The sequence below is a fragment of the Danaus plexippus genome, chromosome 27 (genome assembly GCF_018135715.1).
Source record: "Danaus plexippus chromosome 27, MEX_DaPlex, whole genome shotgun sequence".
In the NCBI taxonomy this organism is placed as follows: Eukaryota; Metazoa; Arthropoda; class Insecta; order Lepidoptera; family Nymphalidae; genus Danaus; species Danaus plexippus.
Genome location: NC_083555.1, coordinates 14,541 through 36,435, shown reverse-complemented (window position 1 = coordinate 36,435; position 21,895 = coordinate 14,541). Strand labels below are relative to the sequence as shown.

At 33.0% G+C, this 21,895-nt stretch overlaps 1 protein-coding gene across 2 annotated transcripts in view; it reads right to left on the bottom strand.

The window, feature by feature from the left end:
• LOC116775803 (uncharacterized) overlaps nt 1-21,895 on the bottom strand; it is a 46,132-nt gene that overhangs the window by 22,289 nt on the left and 1,948 nt on the right. For both annotated transcript variants that reach the window (XM_032668804.2, XM_032668805.2), the window contains exon 2: nt 16,263-16,384. In XM_032668804.2, coding sequence (XP_032524695.1) covers nt 16,263-16,302 — 40 coding nt within the window. In that variant the 5' untranslated portion in view covers nt 16,303-16,384. The remainder of the gene's footprint in view (nt 1-16,262; nt 16,385-21,895) is intronic.

Below are 21,895 nucleotides of genomic sequence, written 5' to 3'. Positions count from 1 at the left end.
AAGCACCCTAATCCTTATAAATAATTCCACGTCCTTAAATTAAGAGGTTTCAGAGCGGCTTTTATAGGTCACGGTACGTAATAGAGGACTTCAGAGAGATTTTTAAAGCGAGCTTCTATCTCTTATTTCGTTTTATTGTTTGATGCTTGATTAATTTGGGGTTTATTTACGGTTGACTAAAATTATAGCTGGAATACTTTGAGTCGTCATTCTTTTTGCTTATATTTTGCTGTTTCTTTGCTTTACGATTTAAATTTTATATTAATTAAAAATTTACAGAAGTAAATTGACATTGTAATTGAATAAGCGATATTTCCATTACAGAGTAACTAGAAATATAAAGAATTTGATATACGGACTGCTGATTTCACAAACTACAAGAAGCCTTTTTATTTTGAAAATGCAATGGGCATGTAGAATGCAATACAGCAAACCACTCGGCCAGATGGGATGATTACGTGGAGCTCCCGGCAAGGCCGCAAGATGACCTCGCATGTCTGTTTGTTTCCCCACTAAAGCAACCAATGGTTATCCTTTGTGGCGTCATAACACATCACGGGACTGTGTAACATTTACCACAATACCCTGGTGGAATTACCAAACTATGGGAGCGTCTCGACAACGACAACTCGCTAACAAAGTAGGTCTCAGTGGATGGAACGGCTTGTCGCCACACTCCACTCAACATACAGCTATGAGAGGGAGTGATGGTTTATTACCACATCTTTCTTCCAGCCACCCCTACAAAACGGACTAGCGGAAAAAAACTTCTTCTTATCCTGCTTTGCCTTCGACCGTTTAGTCCAATAAGTTTCAACTCCGATTATAATCTTTGCACACGTGACACCGAGAGGTTTCCACCCACCACGTGCACCAGCTCTGCACGCTGACAGGCTTAAAACGAAAATTCCTCCAGGGTGTGTATATCCTACCGTTGTGACGACCCTTGTCCGTCAGTTCATGATAGTGGTCGAGGGTCTCTTCTCTTCTATCGATCTTATGGAGATACCAGAAGCAGATGCACAAGACAAAATTTTTGTTATCAACAGTTTGAGGTTGGTCAAATCGCCCCCTATATTTTAAACCGGAGACCAAAGCTCGTCTTCCCACTATCAAGTCAGGGTTTGGTGTACTAGAACCCTTATTCAGGCTTCTAACTCAGGTCTAACTCTATTGGCCCGGTCCTCCGCCCGGTTTTGATACGCCCGCGCGAGGATCGCTACTTGTAAGTCCCAAAACGCGTCACCAACCTAAACCTAAAACGTCTAGTGTTAGCTTCTGGGCTAAAAGAGAGAAATGATCCGCGAAGTTCCATCTGGTGTCAAGGTTGAGGACCAGATATCTCATCTGGACCTTTAGCGTCACCTCCACGCCTTGGATAAAAATCCTTGATGAAGCAGACTACGGCGATAGCCGTAAATCAGGGAAGGCCTCTGTCTTTGTGACAGAGCTGCTTAGTCCCGTTATCGCGGTGAAAGGGGTACCCCGAAAAAGTTCCTATCCCGAACGATATCGCAAAATGTCATCTAAGAACCAGAAAATCTTCGTCAAAGGCAGGAGAGGTCAGTGACAGAGCCAGTGATACCCGATCTTCCACAAGATAGGTTCTAGGATAGAGCCCTGTGGAATCCCGCAGGTAATATTGTTTACATTTATACAATCGTATCTTTGGTAAAATAATGACTCAGTTGTCGGTTCAAACATTATATGTTATCCATGTTTATCATACGACAGTGGTCATCGCTATGATACGATTAACATCAAACTCCAATATAAACACTTAATTAAAATTGCTGAGGATTAAATGCAGCCGATTTTAAATTTCTCAACCCTCTTAGGTTTTCTTTTAAGTGCTTTAAAGTTATAATAAAAAGCAAAGACATGTAAAGAGTTAAAAAAAAATATTGACTATCCTGTTTGTTCACTGATGTGTGTTCAACCAAACTTCAAAAACCTTCAAGTGGGTCACTTCTAAGTATTATTTTATTAATAACATAAAAAGTATATTAGATCATAATATATAGCTTAAGATGCAAGGAAGCATCCTTCAACCGCTTCAAGTCGTAATAAGTTAGTCGAGAGAATTAAGTTACGAGCAAGAAATTGTTAGTCTACGGAGAGGATTAGACATCCACACTCGAGAGGTACAGCGAACAGCTTCTCACCGCAGCTTATGAGATAACTACATATAAATAGCTGCGCGTTCTATAGCTGACAGGACTAACATAAAATGAGATGAAACGGAGCCTCACATTAAGCGTTAGATCTCTTAATAAATAAAGTTAGAAGTTAATTGAAATAACAAATCCAACAATCCCCGCTGCTCTCATTTACTGTAAAAGTTTTCAGTCAACAGTCTTTGACACCTCTGTTTCAAAATTCATGAGTTAATCAGAACTGCGTTAAATTTAAGCAAAATCCATCTCAAGAACAAACGTAATTTAAATCAGATTCTACGGTGTTTGACAAACAAACTAATATTAGTGGGTTGATTTGAATTGTATTGACAAGACGCAAATTTATTTGTTGGAATGTTGTTTACTGTGACACTAATTTGAACTATAGTGAAGCTGAATTGTAACCGTATGCATTAGAGAGACAAAGAGAATGTATGCTAATAGCAGAGTATCAGAAACGTCAATTAAATATTATTGAATTAATGTTGATCTAGATGTGGTTTCTGTGTACACATCAGGAATATACTTGACGTAAATTGTACTTTTATCTAGTAGCTCGTCTAAACTTTCATGGCTTCTTAATTTTTCGCGTTAATAATAAAATCATTATGAAAATCCGAACCGCAACCTCCCTGAAACCCTTACGTGCGCATCACTCAAACTTTACTAATTAAACAACTTCCAAAGGTCGCGACAACATTACACACAGAACCAGTTAAAAAGTAATCTGTTCGGGGATACGCTTACGAATTCGAAATCTGATTCATTTGGAAGGATTTAAGAGGATGTCGTAAGAGAAAGAGTATTAGAGAGTGAGGCCAAGGATCTGAATCTACTTTTATTGTAAGTTTTTCTAAATTACTCTTGAAATAGGAAGAGAGAGACTATATTTAAAGTTTAACGAATTGAAAGCATTTCGTTGACTTCTTATTCAAATGACTTGAACTAAATTCTATGGGACCCTGTAATCACTACCCATTAGCTTCGTAAAAGAATCACGTACTAATAATTTGAGGCCCTTAATCATAATAGCCTTCCTGGAGACAACATAAAGTTTATTTTTACTTCATTTATTCAATCGTAGGTTATCAATATAATACCTTTAAATATTATTATAAAAAACCACCCGGTCTAACGACATGTATCTAAAGCAATGTTTGAAATTAAAATAACTATTCTAATACGTTTATGTACGATATACATACATATTTTTTAAGGTACTTAATTGTCCAATATTATATGTATAAATAAACATATTTCATACTTACATATATTTAAAATTAACAGCTTTTGTACATCGAGCTATTTTTAGTCAGTAGAACGTAATTTATTATCACTAACTTAGTGACTGATGTCTGTGTAATGTTCTAACAAACTTGTTCTACAAACATTGAAAAAATATTTACTTTGTTTCAATTAGAGAGAATACAAAATATATATTTGTTATGGAGAACTAGAGTTTATTTGATAACGATAAATTCTAGAAATAACAAAGCGCCCAACAAAAAGCCAACAGCAGTAAATAGTGAGAGTGTTAACTTAGCAGAAACAATCGGATTCCACGTGACATACACCAGACGGGTAACAACGTTATAAAGAATGTACAGATAATAAAGATCTCTATAACTTACTCAGTTACATAAACATAAAAAAAAGTTTCGTTACTTAAAAAATTAAAAAACAGAAATTTACTTTTAAATTGAATAAAAACTCATACTTTTTATATAAAACAAATTTATTTGAACTATGGTTACTATATGGATTTGTTATCAGCATAATGAAATACTAATTATGAACACCGTAAAATATAATTTAAGGAGCTTTAGAATATTGATATTACGAAATAAATATACACGTCTAATAACTAATAACTCCATTAAATAAACTCCATCAAATAACTTGCTCATTATGTAAGAAAATTATAACTATATAATAATTGACCAAATATTAATTCAGAGTACATTTCTTATATTATTATATATTTTCAAGTTATTTACGTCATCTCAGAAACGTTTCATTTCGTGAACGTTCCATTGTTTTTTTGGGGTCATTAGTCAAATTCGCTGTTTAATATTTATATCGAGAGCGGGAGAAAGAAGCCGCAAATAAAAATTCTAATTTATAATAGACATAAAATTGGTAAGAGGATTTTATACTCGTGACTATAAAACCGGCACATATACGAAAATCTCAAAGAATTTTTAATTATTCAAAGTTGAACACGGAAATTCGTTTTGAAAACAAGTCAGTAGCAGAAACAAAGAAATAGAAGTAAAAACTAAAGCCAAGTGCACACTGGAGAGGTGAAGCAAGTGAAGTGTGAATGGTTTGGTTAGGTTTGAAATAAGCTTATCTTTTTTTCTTTTAAAATACTGAGAATAACAACATTTGCACTTTCAGACCCATCGTGTTAGTAATTCATTAAGACAATTTTATTTCTTTAAATTTCATCGAAGGCGAGCCTTTTTAATTTTTAACACAAATAATGACAAAGACATTAATTTAAATGTCTTCTTTGAGGAGGAGACGAGCCGTGAGCGACTTGTGACAGTATTCTTTCATCAGAGCTGCACCCCCCTCCTGATCTGAAGACGGGCCATACAGTAACACTTATCGTCTTTGTATGTCCGTTCACTTTAGGTTATTATTAACATCTAATCCAAGTCTTTGTAGCTTAATGTTTGGATAATTCTTAAGATTCGTGATTTGGCATCGAAATCAATACGACCGTGTTACCGATATAACATCGTCAAAAAGAATCAATCGTAGAATAAAGAACTTGAATTGTTATTCCCCTAAGCTTCACATTTTGAATATAAAAACTTTTGAAGCGATTGTAGTAATATAGAAAAATTCCTGTGATATCAAAACCTTATTAATGTGGGAGGATCGATTTTGTAGGAAGTGTCTGCAGAGGGTTCATATCCCGGAGAGCATAGACAAACTAAGGAAGATATATTTTATAAGAAAAGCATACTTACTCTTATATTTCGTGTAGTTGAATAAAAAACTAATTTGACTTGAAATTTAATGAAAAGGTTAACTTACTTTCTTTAATTAATAAGATTATTGAAGATCCTTAAAATTAAAAGCAACATTAATATTATAATTCCTTCCGTAATTAAAGAGTTCGCTTCTTTTTTTTTATAAAATGAGGTAAGTGGTACAATAGCCTTTAAAGTGAAGCTTCTTAAAAAGTATTTATTATTTTATCAATGTTGTCGATACAAGCATAGTTATCTATATCTGTCTGATATATTTCAGTGTCCAAATATACACAATAATAAAACAATATTCAATCGTATGTCGAGACAAGAGGAAAATCTCTACTCGTAAAGAAACTTCTTGAACTTCTTAATAGATATAAAAGTAACATATGTATATTATATATATTATAAATGAGAGCTGATATACGTTCTCCATTTGACTCGTAATTTGTCTTAAATTCAGGGAAGTTTGGAAAAATATAGCTCTGTTTGCACGGTGAAAGATCGTTTCCGTAGTTAAAGCAGTAAAATGTTACGTGCATATAAATTTCAACTTTATTGTTGAAGAGATAAAACATATTTTGGTTTAAACTATCCCAGTCACTTTAAGCGCAGTTGTTATTGGACTCCAACTTGTACCATTGATGCCTTCAACGAGTCCATTTACTGTAAAGAATGTATGACGCACTTCCTTCGAACAAAATTATGTTGTCTGAATATTGTCCCCTGCTAAAAAACTATGATATTTCATGTTTATTAAAACATTTAAAGTAAACTATTCATCTGGACATATTGAATTGTTTTTAGGAATAGAATGACTTTGTAAAAAAATATTCTCTATTTCATTAAATGCAAATATTCAGTGAATGGCTCTAAAACAAAAGATTTAAGCACGAATTTGCGTTCATTTACAAAAAGTTGTTAATTTTAATTTCTTTGTGACGTCTCATTTATCCCTTTATACATTATTCGAGTTGTTCTTGGCAAGCATACCTTTAAATTTATAGTAATATTATAGAAGTGCATTGAAATAATTAGGTAGCCATCTTGGATCTGCCTCCATTTTGGATTAAGTAAGTACAAATTGAATTTGTAGACAAAATTTCAACTCAATGGGTTGAAGATATCTACTTCAAAATTGATTCGCAAGATTTCATACATACATACAACTAAATAAAGGCTTTTAAAAAACGCCTAGTTTCTCTTCTCTTTGATGGAAACATAATAACAATTTATACAAGTCATTATATCTGTGGCAAAAGAAGCCGTGAGATGAAAGAAAATATATCTCACACTCTCAAGCAGTGAAACTTTTATACAAGATTCATTAAAAGTTTTATAACAATAGTCACAATTTGCATTTCTTCAATGTTCCAACATAAAAACAAGTTCCAGAGGTTTGTGAGAGGCGAAATCACGGACTGGCAAATGAATGTCGAACGCCTGTGACATTTGTGTTGCAATTAATGTCTGGCGTCAGACACTCGCTGGCCGAGTTTGACACTCGCATACGATTGATGCGGTCTGTCCGGCTGTCGATGGAGAACATTTGATCGAACACAATTGATGTGTTCTATTTAAATAGCGTTTGGTTTCTTACTCGTTGATAAATATTTATTATTCAACGACCTTATCTTATATGTGCTTAATAAATAACATATGCAAGTAAATCTTAAACAGCTACAGCGCTTAGTGAATTGGTTTTGTGAAAGAGATATTTCCTCTGTAATGAGTTCGTCATTATTTTTACCTTCGTATGTTTTTAATAATTTTTATGGGCAAAATAATTAAACTGTATTATATCATGTGGTTAAAAAAAAATTATAGAAATGAACAAAACTAATATTTTCGGATTACTAGGCGTTTTTTATTATTTTAAACTACATACTCCCGACGTTACGATTACTTTGCAGCAACCGTGATCACGGCCGGACGAGATGAAAATTTTCATCTAATCCGAAAATATTAGTTTTATTTAAAAGAATACTCGCGAAAGTCTTAGTCTTATTTTACAGAACTACTCGGGCACAATGAAATTATCTTTATTATTAAATACGACATTTTCAAATATTACACTGGTTCAGTACCTACATCATGAATTTTCTACAAGATAGAGAACTAACACGATGTAAAAGATAGTTCTTTAACTTGGATGAAATTTCATCAATGCTCTAACTTTAAGAAAGGTACATATATTTTGAAATATTTCAAATGTTTATCATTAATATATAAAATAAGTAAAATTAAGTCGACCCTTAATTAGAAGAAATTAACGAACTCTTAAAAATTATAATTTGCCTCTGAACTTTGACTTTGACTTTATGTTTGATGAGTCTCAAATGTCTCAGTTAATTATTATATTTTAAGAAGTAATATTAAAATTTTCGGACAAAAAACATATTTTTATGAAAACCGATTGAATTTTGTACCAAATTTGGGACAGAAAATTTAAACAGACGCGCGTTTGAAACACATCGTGTTGATACATTCAGGCTTAATTTTAAAATACTCGTAATAACTCACCTGGAAATAGGAAATGTTGAAAAATGTGTTAAATTTGAGTAAAAAATATTATCTGCACATAAGAGACGTAATTTATTCATAGCACTTGATAAAAAAATTATATTGGGTTAAAGGTGAACATTAGATATTAAATTTTGCTCTCAAAAACAATATTAATATAAAATACACTTACAAAGACGTCCAATTTAAGTGTCCAAATGTTAAGGTTTGAATTAAATTGCTCTATTAACGTGTCCAGGGCGCGGCAACATGCTGGATACATTTTCATGCCACTACATAAATATTTTCAGCATTTCCAAATTATAAGTCAGTTGTTTTCTACCGATCCGAGCGTCATCCCTACAAGCCGTTATATTATATTATCGTCCGTCCTCTACTTTCTCCTTTCCAAAGAAAATGAATCTCATATAATGTCAAGTTTTCATCTTCCTCGATAGAAAAGATTTGTCAAAACCGCTTCAACCCGATGCTAAGCTCAGTCCCATCAATTGGTTTTCTAAGCCACCTGGAGACATCCGCCACGCTATACAACATAAACTTGTTACACTTTTCGTTTCATTGACCTCGGTAATGTAGCTCACACTGTATGTAGCTTTTCATGTTCGTAAATTTGATTATTTACCTTAATTTCGGTAACAACTAAGCCACTTGTAAACTTTCCGGATCAAATATTTCAAGTAAGTTGTATGGACCACTCCGGTCTGTTTAAAGATTTTCAAGACGTCACGCAGATTTCATAGTGAGATCACTTCATGCCGTCGCTGCAAAACTTTAGACCAATGAACATGAGTCTAAACAAAATCGTTCGAATTTCAGGTTAAGCGAATACAATGACCGGATATTAATTTATTCGTTCACTTAATTTAAATATTCTCAAACCCAACCACGTGAGTAAGTACGATTTACGATTACATTACACTACAAGCTCATCTCTGTTTATATTATTTGCCCACGTCTGTGATAAGTAGTATTTTTGATGTAATGTAGAGATGGTATTTGTTTCGAGTAATGTAATGAATATAGCAAAAATAAATTAAATTTTCTGTGTCCTTATGAATTTTATATTTAATCGTATGACTACTACACCATAGAACTACACAATACTTTGAAACTGCAATTACAAGACCTGCACTACACGCTGATAGTACTCCGCTAACTGTTATTTCGCTCTCAAGCGGTACTATACAAAGCAAGCCATTTACTATCATTATTAGGGACTCAAACATAACTACAAAATTTCATATCCCTTCAATTTCTAATGGTTTTTAGAGTAGAAAGAACACTTTCTACTCTAAAAACCATTAGAAATCGGGCGTCAGAAAGATTCAATTAGACAGAAATAAAATTAGAAAACCGCTGGTTCTTTAACTTCCAATTGATCATATTCAAATATATAACATGACAAGTTTATTATAAAGCAGCTGTTCTCAAAACACCGAAGAGTATCCGAGTAACATTTGAATAATGATTGTAGAAGTGGACAAGCACTTCATCGTCATTGAACATTGTAATTAGTTTAATATATATTAAAACTGTTGAAGGAAAATGCAAATTGTTATCTGAGCCACTCGAAGCAGGAGCTTCCGAGTTAATGAAGTGCAAGAAAAAATTACCGGTCTAAACCTGTGTAGCTGGCGTAAGTGCTTTACGGTTTCTGTATTTTTTCCTATAAATTTTCGAAGTTCCTTTTATTTCTTTCCCAGTTTAGGCAAAAAGTTCGAAAATTTGTGAATTTGAAATTGACTTATTAGAAATATTGATTTATTTTATAAAGAAACCTATATCAAGTTTGTTTCCTAAACAACAAAATAATAAAGTTTTGAAACGTAAACTAAATATATTTCCAAGAAATACGTTCGACAACAATGTTATTAACAAAACTCACACACAATCATCTCCAACGCCGGTTAATCGTCAAAGAGGAATCGCGGCTGTAAGTGTTTTTAGCGTTAAGCTGTCTTAAAACAGTGAAGTAATTATCTAGCAAGCTCCGGATTACTGAACTCGCGCCTGACCGCTCTTGTTGTTGACCCTGACTATAATATATTGAAAATTAAATTTTCTATCTAACCTCCTGAAGAGATATTCTATTATATACATATGTTTTTATATTTTAACATTATAAATAAAAAACAAATACCTACATTAAAATGCGTGCCCGTATTTGACCTTACTAAACACCTTATAGAAACCAAATCTCAAAGGCACAATGTTTATATTTCATGGAGGGCATCATAAACGCTGATTCCACCATCTTCTATAAACTTAGGTATTTTTATTTATTTGTATAGTAATGAGATCTGCTTCGCTCTTTTGAGATCCATGTCGTTCTCGTATGTATATACATCGTACATTTAAATAAATAAGTGAACCACTACAATAAATCCTTTCATAATTTCAGATGTTGACCAAAATAATAATGTTACCCTAACCCAAAACAATAATAAAAGGACAATAGACCCGGAGCGATTACAACAAACGTTGACCTAACGAAGGGATAACATCAGATAGGTATCAACAGTTACAAATTTATATTAGGATCCGCCAGGACAACATTATATGTGCTTAAATAAAGTTTATATTTAAATATTCAAATGTCTTTGTGACTGATGTACTTTTAACTAAATAATGTAAAATAATCATATTATAAATGTCTCAACAAACTGTATACATTGACGATGTACTTAGAAGTCTTTGTGATTAAAAAATATTTCATTACATTTATTTATAATATCAACTCAACTGTTTGTTTAAATTAAATCTTTTTTTTTAATTCAAACTAAATGTATCGTGTGAAGTAATGTTAGATATTTAAGCCAACACAATAAATAGTAAATGTAACAGAGCGCTGCATAACTTGGGTCAACGGAAAGCCGCAGTTCAAATAGACTCAATAATAAATTGCGAGGGGATTTCACGGCACTTTATTGCAATTGTTCCACTTACCAATTACATTGGATGGCGACCGCGAGCTTAGGACGAGGCTCGCATAACGTGTCTGAGGATATGTACACTGACTTTACAGTTCGCGTTACGGAGAACCGTTCATAGCGACGTGTGTTAACTCGCATATCACTAAAGTCGCCGCTTAGAGTACTAGTGTCAACAAATATGGTATTGAACGATAGACTATAGTTTTGTGCATTAACAACGTGTCGGCAACATTGATTGTGTTTAGAAATACAGTATCATATAAAACATCGATAACTTTTAATGTATCAGAACGTTTGGACAATTATTTAGAAAAATCGATACTCTACTTTAATTTCAATGCTAGTATAAGAAATTACATCTTTTTGAAACGTTTATTTTATAAATCAAAGTAATGAGGTAAATATTTTGTAAGTAAACCTACTACAGGCGACTCCGCTCCAATACGGTGATTAGATGTATTATAAAAAGATTTGTTCGTCAACTGGAGCGAGTGCACGGCGGCTTAGCGGGACAAGTGTCGGAAACTCAATATTACGAAAGTTACAGTTTCGAAACCTGCTAGGAATATCTCATTTTGCATTAACTATATGAATTTTAGTTAAAGTTTTAAGCTCAACAAAACTTTTGTCCAAATCATAAAAATATTCCTAATTGAAAAGGCAGAGTTCTTACCTTTACATCATTAACTCATAAAAGATGAAAGGGATAAAATCTAAACATTAATTAGTTAAAATTATTTTTTTGTCAACAGAAATCGTTTTTTGTAATTTATAAAAACCATATTTTCCTCACAATTTATTACATTATAGTTTTGCTTTATTGCTTAATCATTTTAGAAAAAGTTTAACAGATCCTATTAATTTTTTATAGACATGAAAGTGAATTAAACAATATTCGATGAGCCAAATGTTAAATATTTACAGACTTTTATTTAGTTATTAATATGCATGTATGTCAGTCTATCGATATTATTAATAGCTGGATGCAGAATAAGTAGTTATTATGGTAATAGGAACGGTCATGTTGTTTGTGCATTAATGAGTCGCTGGACTTTCATTACTAAGCCTTTGTGATTTTAGGCCTTTTGACGTTCAGCCGGCTCCTACATAAAGTAATACATATACATACCTACTTTACGATCTATACATTAACATTAAAGACGTGATCTAAATCCATATATTACATTGGTATTTATTATATTAAATTGAATAAAGTTTTTTATATTAATAGTCTGCAAAAAGATTTAGCTTTTATTCTGTAAGAACGACACACGAAATGAGACATAAATGTTAAAGACCAACCTCAGCACACGAACACGCTACCGTGAAGCTAGGAGTCAGCTTGGCAGAAACAAATAATGTGCGTTTAGAAATACATACGGTAACTAACAGGCAGCGACATCTATCGACTGTGTTACGCGACTTCTTATATACGGCAAATATAGTTGCTTTACCTTCTTCTCACTGGAACAACACGGAACAGTTACACAAACAATAACCTATGTATATAAGGTATTATGTTGTACAGTCAGTGAACTATATTCTGTACATTTTTATAGTACGAAAAAACAAACATCTGAATGAATAAAGATTTACATTTTAAATATTAGACAGTAGAAATATGATTTTTTAATATTAATATCCTACACACCTCAATACAATATTTTAATAAATCCAAAACCTCGCTTAATTTAACGTTTCGTATTAATTTCCAAAACATGTGTACTAACGCTAACGAGCAGAATCAGGCTGTGTTATTGTTTGAAAGTAATACGCTGAAACGTTTTCTAGTTAGAATAGTCCATCGAGCAATACATTATATTAAAATCAACAATATCGATTTATTAAACTTGTTTAAATATGATTACTATACATAAAAAAGAATTACTATTGATGAAATGAATGACGCAATACTAAAACAGTAATAAATGAAGTCGCCTCTGAAGTTGCGGACGATTAACGAAGAAATTTAGCAAAAATGTAAAACATCCTCGAGGCGGGTCCGTGAAGTTATTAAAACACGAACGTCATAAAAGTTAAATTCCTATTATCATGAAAAGTTATCTCAAAGTAATCAGACGTCCGTTCCGTAATGTATTCATGGCTTGAGATTAAAAGCGTTTCACTCATCAATATTGAACGGAGCTTCCACCAGCGGCCGGCGGCTGGCTCTGATCCGATACAGAACTATGTAAAACAGTTACACCATGAATAAACCTAAACTAAACATCATTTGATAATATTATACCAGTAGTAACTTTAAACGAACATGCACGAGATACGTCTATATGAGTTTTTTGCACAGTTTAACATGAGCAAGTAATAAATTAGAGCCTGCGTCACACTTACTCGTACATTCGTCAAGAACTCGTGTAAACTCAATTACAGAAACTACGAGCTCGTTTAAAATGCTGGAGAATGTTTGTTCTCGGTATTCCTCTACCGACCGGAAATGACTGTTTATTGTTTTATAGCGTAATGGTAAATTAAAAATGTCATTTATAATGTAATTGGTGAGTAAAGTTTATGTTTTGTTAGCAATTATGAACGCCTCGGAACAAGAGAAATTCTCACATAATATCTTCAAAGTTAACATCACGACTGATGAAGGTGCTCTATAATTAGTGACGTCACTGAGGTGAGCAAACAATAACATAACAAGCTCTAGCGTAGACTGAAGTGTAAAGAAAATAATTCAACACGAACTAATTCCACAAAGTAACGGTTTTAGTTTACTAATATAAATTTACTATTGAACCAAAATATCACGACACCAATGTCTCATTCTTTAACGAACTACAAAGCCTCATACATTCACGTTCCCACTTTGAATTAAACCAAAACCAATTGGAATATTAAACTAGCAATAGATTCGTTTCGGACATTCGTTCAATGGGCGTCTGGTGCGGAGGCGTTCTGCAGACACTTGCAAATAATGTCCGCTGCGGAGAGACTTCACAGAGTACAGAAGGACAGAGGACGTACCGATACAGAGGAAAAATATTATATGACATGACCATAATACGATGTGGACGTTGAAACTTTATCGGAGACTTCGTACACAAAAGACTTTTGTTCCCCGAAAAGAAAAATAACGTAATAGAACAAAGTGAGCCGGAGTCGTTATTGTGTAGTAAAAATAATGCCGTCTGTTTCCGTGAATGAAAATATAATAAAGTTAAATACAGCTGTAGATGATCGCAACCGAAATAATACAGAACACAAGAGAATGCGAATTTAGTAAACATTTATAAGATTACTGATGAAAAGATCTGCCACAGTTTCTGCCACATTTATTCTGTGTCGGGGGAGATAGGAGCGTACAATTCTGTTGATTGTACGGATTACATCGGCTAAAACGATTTCAGACTCAGAATCCCGAGGGATAAAGTCCAGATTAGTTTGAAAGTCTAAAGTACGATATTCGATAATAAAATGAATGTGTCTTTGTAGGGGCGTAGATTGCGGACTCCCAGTTGTTTTTTCGATGCAAATGAAAGCAGAGTTAGAACGTCTTTACAAGTACAGAATTAATTCGGAGATTATAACTGTGTCAATTTAGAGTAACTAGTTTTTAACGTTGGCAAAAAGAACCTGATTTTATTTTCAATGAAAATTGAACGTTTCTTAAACTACTTTCAATTATTGTTTTATCTAATCTTTTAAGAATCAGTAATGAGTACAAAAGAGCGATACATCCGACATCCCACATAAAAAAGAAAATTATTCTATATACTTATTAATATGAGTATTTCACTGTATAGTTTTTCCAAGCCCCCGCAGACTGCATTCTATTGTCCGTTATCTTGAGGCCATTCATTAGAGCCGTAATGTCTCGTTTGCTGCCTCGAATCTGGTTTATATCGTTTGAATTGAATTCCTTTTCATAGTTTATTTGTTTTTATTTAAAAATATTATTTCGGATAAAATCAATTAACATTGAAAAGATTATTCTTGAATTTTATTATGAATAAATAGTTTATAATTCCAGAGATTCTGAAAGACATCGTCATTTTCTGGTACTTGAGATTTTAAAGCAGATGTGTGAGATCCTTTTTCATTAATAATTTTAAAATTGATAAATAATTTATAAAATAATTTGAGTAGCGATATGTCAAATGTATTTCAAATATTTCTATTCTTTTGAATCAAATTATAATATAGGTAGTAATTTCGTGAACGACCACATTGTCACAGACATGTAATTATTTCTTTTCAATATATTCGTTATCTTTTACTTTAGTTATTTTTTATATCTTAATATTACAAGTGAACTTTCCCTCATCATTATGCTCTTTTCTGTCGACATACGACTCCCTGTAGTAGTGTATTTGTCTTAGACTCTTCATCTCATCAATATTGACTCTCTGTTATTATAATATTCGGGTGTTATTACGTGCGTCACTGAATCCGTTTTTCATTTTCTCTGCCACAAAGCAATATTTAAGGACCCAGTTCACATCCATAAGCGACCGCGACATTTTTAGATTTATTTATTTAACTTTACTGTCATTTATAAGTGATATATATTTTAATAGCTCGCGGGACAGATGCATTAAGTAACTTTATATTTGCAACTGAATTGCTTCGTAGTGGCTGAGTGCTGGTCACGATGTTACATTGTGAGTGAGTCTGTGTAACGACCCGTAGACAGGTCAGGGGTGATGGAGGAGGCGGAGGGGGAGAGGGGAGGGGTCTCGAACAGTCTTAATGGGTTTATATTTAACTTTAAAAGTTAAGATTCACTCGTGCTTTATAATGTATTGACAAACATTGTATTCAGAAGCTTAAAGTAATATTTAAATATTTTAAATATTAATTCATAAATTATGACCAAAATATATATTGGAAAAAAGAAAAAATGCTAACAACAGATGAAATTAAATTTATATTAAAATTTAAAATTCTGGTAAATATGTCCTTCAAAGCGAATATCTGGAAAGGTTTTAGAGTATGGAATAAATTATTAATTAATGAGGAAAGCTCTCAATTTATTACAATTAAATGAAATTCTTGAAAAAAAATATGATAATAAATGTAAAATTTTTAAAATCGCTAACCCTACTTGATGTGATACAATCATAAAAAGTTGTATGATTGAAACGGACGTAGCAGTGACAGATTGGAGGGTTGTCGGGGGGTGTTAGGGGGTGTTCGGGGTGCGGCGATGGTACAACATACCGAGACAGAAGGAAGATGAATGTAATATCTTAAGTGTACAATTTGTATAAAAATTCTTAGCTTAATACTGTAGACGGTTATTGTTTAACCTCTGTGACTTCACTGCGGTCTTTGAACTTAAAAAGCGTAGGGTTTAAATGACCGGCTCCGTAAAGTCTTCACTCGGAGCGATGCTATCGAATGTTGCGGTATAAATTTAATCAGCAATTTAAAATTTTCCGTCTCCAATTTTATCGTTTGAAGAAATTGTATTAGTTACTTTTACTTTAGTGGACTTGTTATTTTTTATCATAAAGTACAAGCACCGCCTCATGTAAGGCTCCCACATACCAGAGCCTCTCCTGTACATAACGTATTTCATATCCGAAATTATGTTTACGTTTTTTTTATATTGAAAGTGACCTTTTCCAACGTGCGTCTTCGGCTCAGTATCTATATTAAGTACTAACAATAAGACTTACCAATACAAGTAGCAATCGTAAGAAGAACTGGTGACGTCATGGTGCGAGCGGGAGGGAGACGGGGAGAGAGCGAGCGAGACGGAAACAGGAACCGACAAAGATCATCTCCAGGGACGCAGCATCTGAATAGAAGGTAAGATCATATGAACAAGAAGACGGACAGATGAAGTAAAAGAAGAAGAAAAGAAGAAGTTTACAATGATAAAGAAAATACTTAAACTAACTTCTCTGTTGATTTTTCCTTGACATGTATATGCGTATATAAAAATAATTAGCCCTGTACAATAACATCATTGAACATGTTTTTTAGAACCAGATGATGGAATAAGAGAATGCCTAAACTCTTACATAAGAATTAAATTATAATTTTATATTATTATTAATATAATATATGAGCGAGCCTCGCTCAGTTTCAGTTATCGACCGACCTATGAGTACTGTATTATACATTTATATTGTACTATAAGGGTTCGAACATCAATCAACGGGTTTAAGACCCCGACCCCCTTCTATAGATCTCCAAATCTTTATCATTTACTATTATTCTTACATTTCACCAACTTTTTTATATTTTAAATATATTTTTCATTATTATAAGAATCCAGTCGCAGTAAGCTATACGTTTGCAAGTATTAAATGACAATCAAACTGCTATATACTAACATATAGTAAGTTGTTATGTTCTCAACTGATACTAGATGATATTTCGTTGTGTAACGAACTCTCTCTAATGTAAGCTTGTGTGATGTGTCCCGGGATGGTTGGACTATTCTCCATAGTGAGTATAGAGATCCCTGTAATCCCGGGAGACGATTTACTGCGTCTTAACGGCTAATGCGGAATGGTGGCTTGATTTATTTTATGATACCTTCAATGAGCTGATTGGTTCCAATATATATATAACAATGTCTACACTGATTTTGAATGTATGTTTGTGGAATCGATGGCGTAATATTAAAACTTATTAAACAGTCCACGAAGCTGACACAGATTTTGTAGTTTCTTGTTTTATCCTTACAAAAGTTTAAAAATTAACACTGTCCTTGAAAAATATGGATATATATTTTGCTTCATTTTATTGTAAAAAGATATAAAGCTAAAACTAAAAACGTTTAGAACCAATACACTTTAGACAAGTGATATTTAGTAAATTTGTGTTCAGTATATAATGTGAGCTAATTGTTTCATAAAGATCCGAAAATGTTTTCAACATTACGTAACACCGAAAACGTTCTCATCTCACGTTTAGGTCTTATTTTCCTTACCAATATAAGGCAGTAGGTTGCTACATTCGATATTCGATCGTATCCGGAAAACTTAAAGTTGTTTTTAACTTAATAACGGAACGAGGAGTCTGAACTCCCCCAGTATCGAAGGAAGGAAGCATTTAGAATACTTCCTGAGCAATAGAAAGTCGAGAACATTCGATAATCTTTACATGTATTGAGGTCGTATATTGAATAATTTTAGAGAAAAATCGTGACGCTCTTATGGAATTTGTTGAATACCTTCGCATTATTAATAAACGTACCAAAATACATATTCTATTTAATGTGACATTAACATCCTGAATACAGAAATTCCATTCGTATAAAAATGTCGACACTAGCTCGGTGATAGATTTATATTCGAACATAACGTTGAGTTGTTTCCTGGCGCTAGGATCACCTCGCACGGAGAGTCGTTCATCCAATTAAGAGTTTAATCAGCGAAAAGAGAACTGTGACACTTTGCAATAAAACCTCAATTGCATTAACAAGACTCGGCTAATTATAACAAGAGATTCGAAAACGCTCTCCAACACAAAGCAACAAAGTAGCTACTGCGTTTCGTTAAACGGAACACCCTCACTGCGGCCACGTGCGCTAGTATAGAAATGTGAGCTCTAAACCTCAGACATAAAGATCACTTTCTAAAGTCTGGACACACCCCAAATAGTGTAAAACGATAAATCAGGGTTTGATTAAAGCGTCCGTCCGCGGCCTGAGAATAAAAGACACGTGACTTTGTTTGTTAAAAACACTTTGATGAAGAGAATTGTGATTGTTTACTGAAGCGATGTAATATACATTGAGGCGACACCTCGATACTAGTAGAATAGATTCATTGTCATGAAGTGGACCAGCGGCGACAGAAAAAAAGACAGTTACGAGTTGTTTTACTGATAGTAATTTTTATACATTTTACTTAGTTATACTTTAACCATACCCTAATAGAAAAGAATATTTTAGAGAATGAATAAGTTTATTCCTTAGTAAGGACTTTTAGGAATCTATGTTTGTTATTGTTATTTCATCAATAATATTTCTCATCAAAGTGTCATGTTCTATACAACTGTATTGATGAATGATTGAACCTTTTCTGCATTATACTCCTTTAAATCTCAACCGATTTTAAATATTTTTCAACTGCTCATTGCTGTCAAACTATGAGAACAGTGGGAGTACTAAAAGTGTCTTAATATTATTTTATAATAACGTCATTTATTTCGTAACAACACAGATCTATGAATATAATAAATGTACGTAACAATGTTGTATTTATATGGACGTGATTAATTTATCAAGTTTGGTGAAATCCGACAGATGTTAACATACCAATTAACTGAAAGATTTTAACTTACAAGACAGGGTTCAAATACAAGAACTTATAAACCTAAGCAAATAATAAAACTTTTAACACGTAGTAAGCAAGTTACCCTGAGTTCCTACCCACACATGCACACACACACGCTCACACACAAACAAATACAAATAATAACACGGACAAAGGGGAAATCAATATTATTTGGCGATAGCCCTTTACTTAAGACGTCTTAGATGTCAAACGTGTAGGTTGTTTGGTTTGGGTATGAACTTTGTTTGATATTAAGAATATGATTACTAAAATCTACAAACATTATAATATTTATCACAATGTGAGAGAAATATCGCTTGGGTAGGTTATAATATCACCCCTACACTGTAATATTAAAAACAAATTATATTTATATCACAGACCTAAACTTCTTATGTAACGTCCTTGAAACGTAAGCATCTTACCTAAACAAGTGGTTAGGAACTTAATAAACTTTTGAATTACTTTTGTATTATTAAACTATATAAAACAACATCACTGATGTAGACATGACTTCTAAGTTCTAAACATTTTTTATATACAATTGAGTGAAATATTTTTCTAGTGACTTCTTTGTGTGGTCGTCTATGCCGAGACACTAATCCTATTTTCTAGTAATTAAGTTTGTCATAAATCGCTATGGTGTGTCTCCCGGGGGCCGCGGCTAGCTGATTCATTACGCAGCCTCTCCCAGGAGACGACATGGGGCCTGGATCGTGTTATCAGAACGAGCCAGCGATCTTGGCATTGAACTCAGATACATGGAAAAGGCGTTCACTACACTCCAGTCTGAAACGCGATGTTCCTAATGAAATATGACTTCCAAACAGGAAAGAATTTCATCCAAGTTGGTGCGTACACCGTATACTGTTACTTTTTTGAGAGTGGCAAGTTACACATGACTCTAAAGTAAGTTCTCGAAGGTTCCGACCGCTTCTGCTCGAGAAGAGCAACAAACTTTATCATGACCAAGAAAGTGAGTAGTTTTATTAATTTATCATCATGGTATGATTCGGCTGATTTTCTGCATGGTTTTCAAATTTATCGTGTCTTTTAAGTGTTTTTAGTATCAAGCGAACTTTTATTCCGCCGAATGACTACTTTTAATGATAATAATTAAGATTTTAGAACTATCGAACACGCTAATAAAATGGTATGGAATAAGAATAAGACAATGTATTAAAAAATATTAAAAGATTAACAGATTGCGAGCAAAATAAAGAAGTCACACAATAATGAGACAGGTTTGTAGACCTTCACTAACTTATAGTTTTGAATAGAGAACTATTTCGGGATCAAGGCTTCGAACACAACTCTCACGGTGTAATTTATGAGTTTTCGATTTGGGCTCGTCAATAGCCATAGGATTATTGGTTTTTCATTAACTTAATTTCGTTTGTTTAACATTTAAAGTGTGTCGAACACTTTGTGATTATTTTATAATAATAGTAATACTAATAAAGTTAAGGTTTCTTTCCTTTTTGCAAACGCTTTTTCCTGAGCTAATTAAATAATAAGTATCTACAATATTTTGAAACTTGCATCTTACAAAACTTTTTTATATAATTAAGACTGAGTTTCTGTGTACAAAATTCTAAAATAATCTCAAAATTAGAATCAATTCGTTGCCCGCTTCCAAAAAACTAATATTAGTTTATAAGTAACAATGATTAACATAATAGCAATAAATAAAAATTCAACAACTCCATGTTATAAATTTATAATAGTTAGACAAAATATGTAGGTAAAAGGTAGTTGATTCTCATCCCTGTGCCTCATTGTTGTGTGTTTTTGGTCCGTTTAGAAACGCTAAAACCAATCGGATGACACTAAGAGTAGGAGTAGGACATGGGTAGAGGAGAATAAAATATATAAGCTTTATAAAATAAATATAACGAAAATCAACATCATGAACATAACAGCGTCAGAACAAACCATTTAAAACCGTGTAATGAGGCAGTATTATGTTACTAATGAAACTGAAAAATTATTCCCAGAAGCAAAATAATAGCCTAATTAACAGAGTAAATAGTAAATATGTCCGGGAGAAAGAAAAACCTTAGAGTGTTGTGCTTGAACCAACATTCATAATACTGGAGAATAGAACCGAGAGTTAAAAATGCACTGAATTACTTTGTATACCACTTTTATATGTGAAATATTAAAAGATATTTCGTTTGTTCCTTGTTTGTAGTTTTTATTTAAAAAAAAGAAAGAACTATATGTAAATGATAACGTAAAATATGCTTAAAATACAAAATAAGAGAAAAAATATGTAATAACGACAGAAAAGAACTCGTAACGGATGTTATTAAGATGAGTATGAGATAGATGTGACACAAGTCGGAGGACACGTCTCACGACACGAGACACAGCGAGTTCAGAATTAATGACTACACTTAAATAATATATATATAACGCATGTCGTCTTCGGTCTGAGAAACAAAGAAATTCATTTCACGTTTAAAATTTGTTTCAGTACAGTGAATAGGAACTACAAAGCTGTTGCTGAGTGTCCAAGGAATTAGATCTGTGTTTCTCACGTTGTGTTTCAACCCTGAATAAATTCAGCCCCAAATAAAAATGCAGCGTCGAGATTTCCCGTCCCTAATCGCAACATTATTCGAAATTCCACAGCTGACAAGCGACACTTAGCAATTTGGAGGAAAATTATATTATTGTTTCTTTTTCTAATTTTGTACGTTATGTCCAAGTTACAGCTGAATAGGGGATCTCTGTGTCTCTGTCACTCTGATATAATTTACAAAATCTTTTGCCTTCATAATGAACCTTCCGTAGACCTGACGGAATTATTCAGGAATATATAATATTTCCAGTAAAAAATATAATTTGGAGAGGATTTTGGGAAAAAATTTCACAATTTATTACAAAAAGATATTTGGAGCCTTGCGTTATTATTCTAGTAGCATTAGCCTGGATACTTGTAGCGCCTCACAAAGAAGACTGTCAGCTCAACAAACCTATCACTAAGACAAATTCCTGTAGGTATTTTTCAG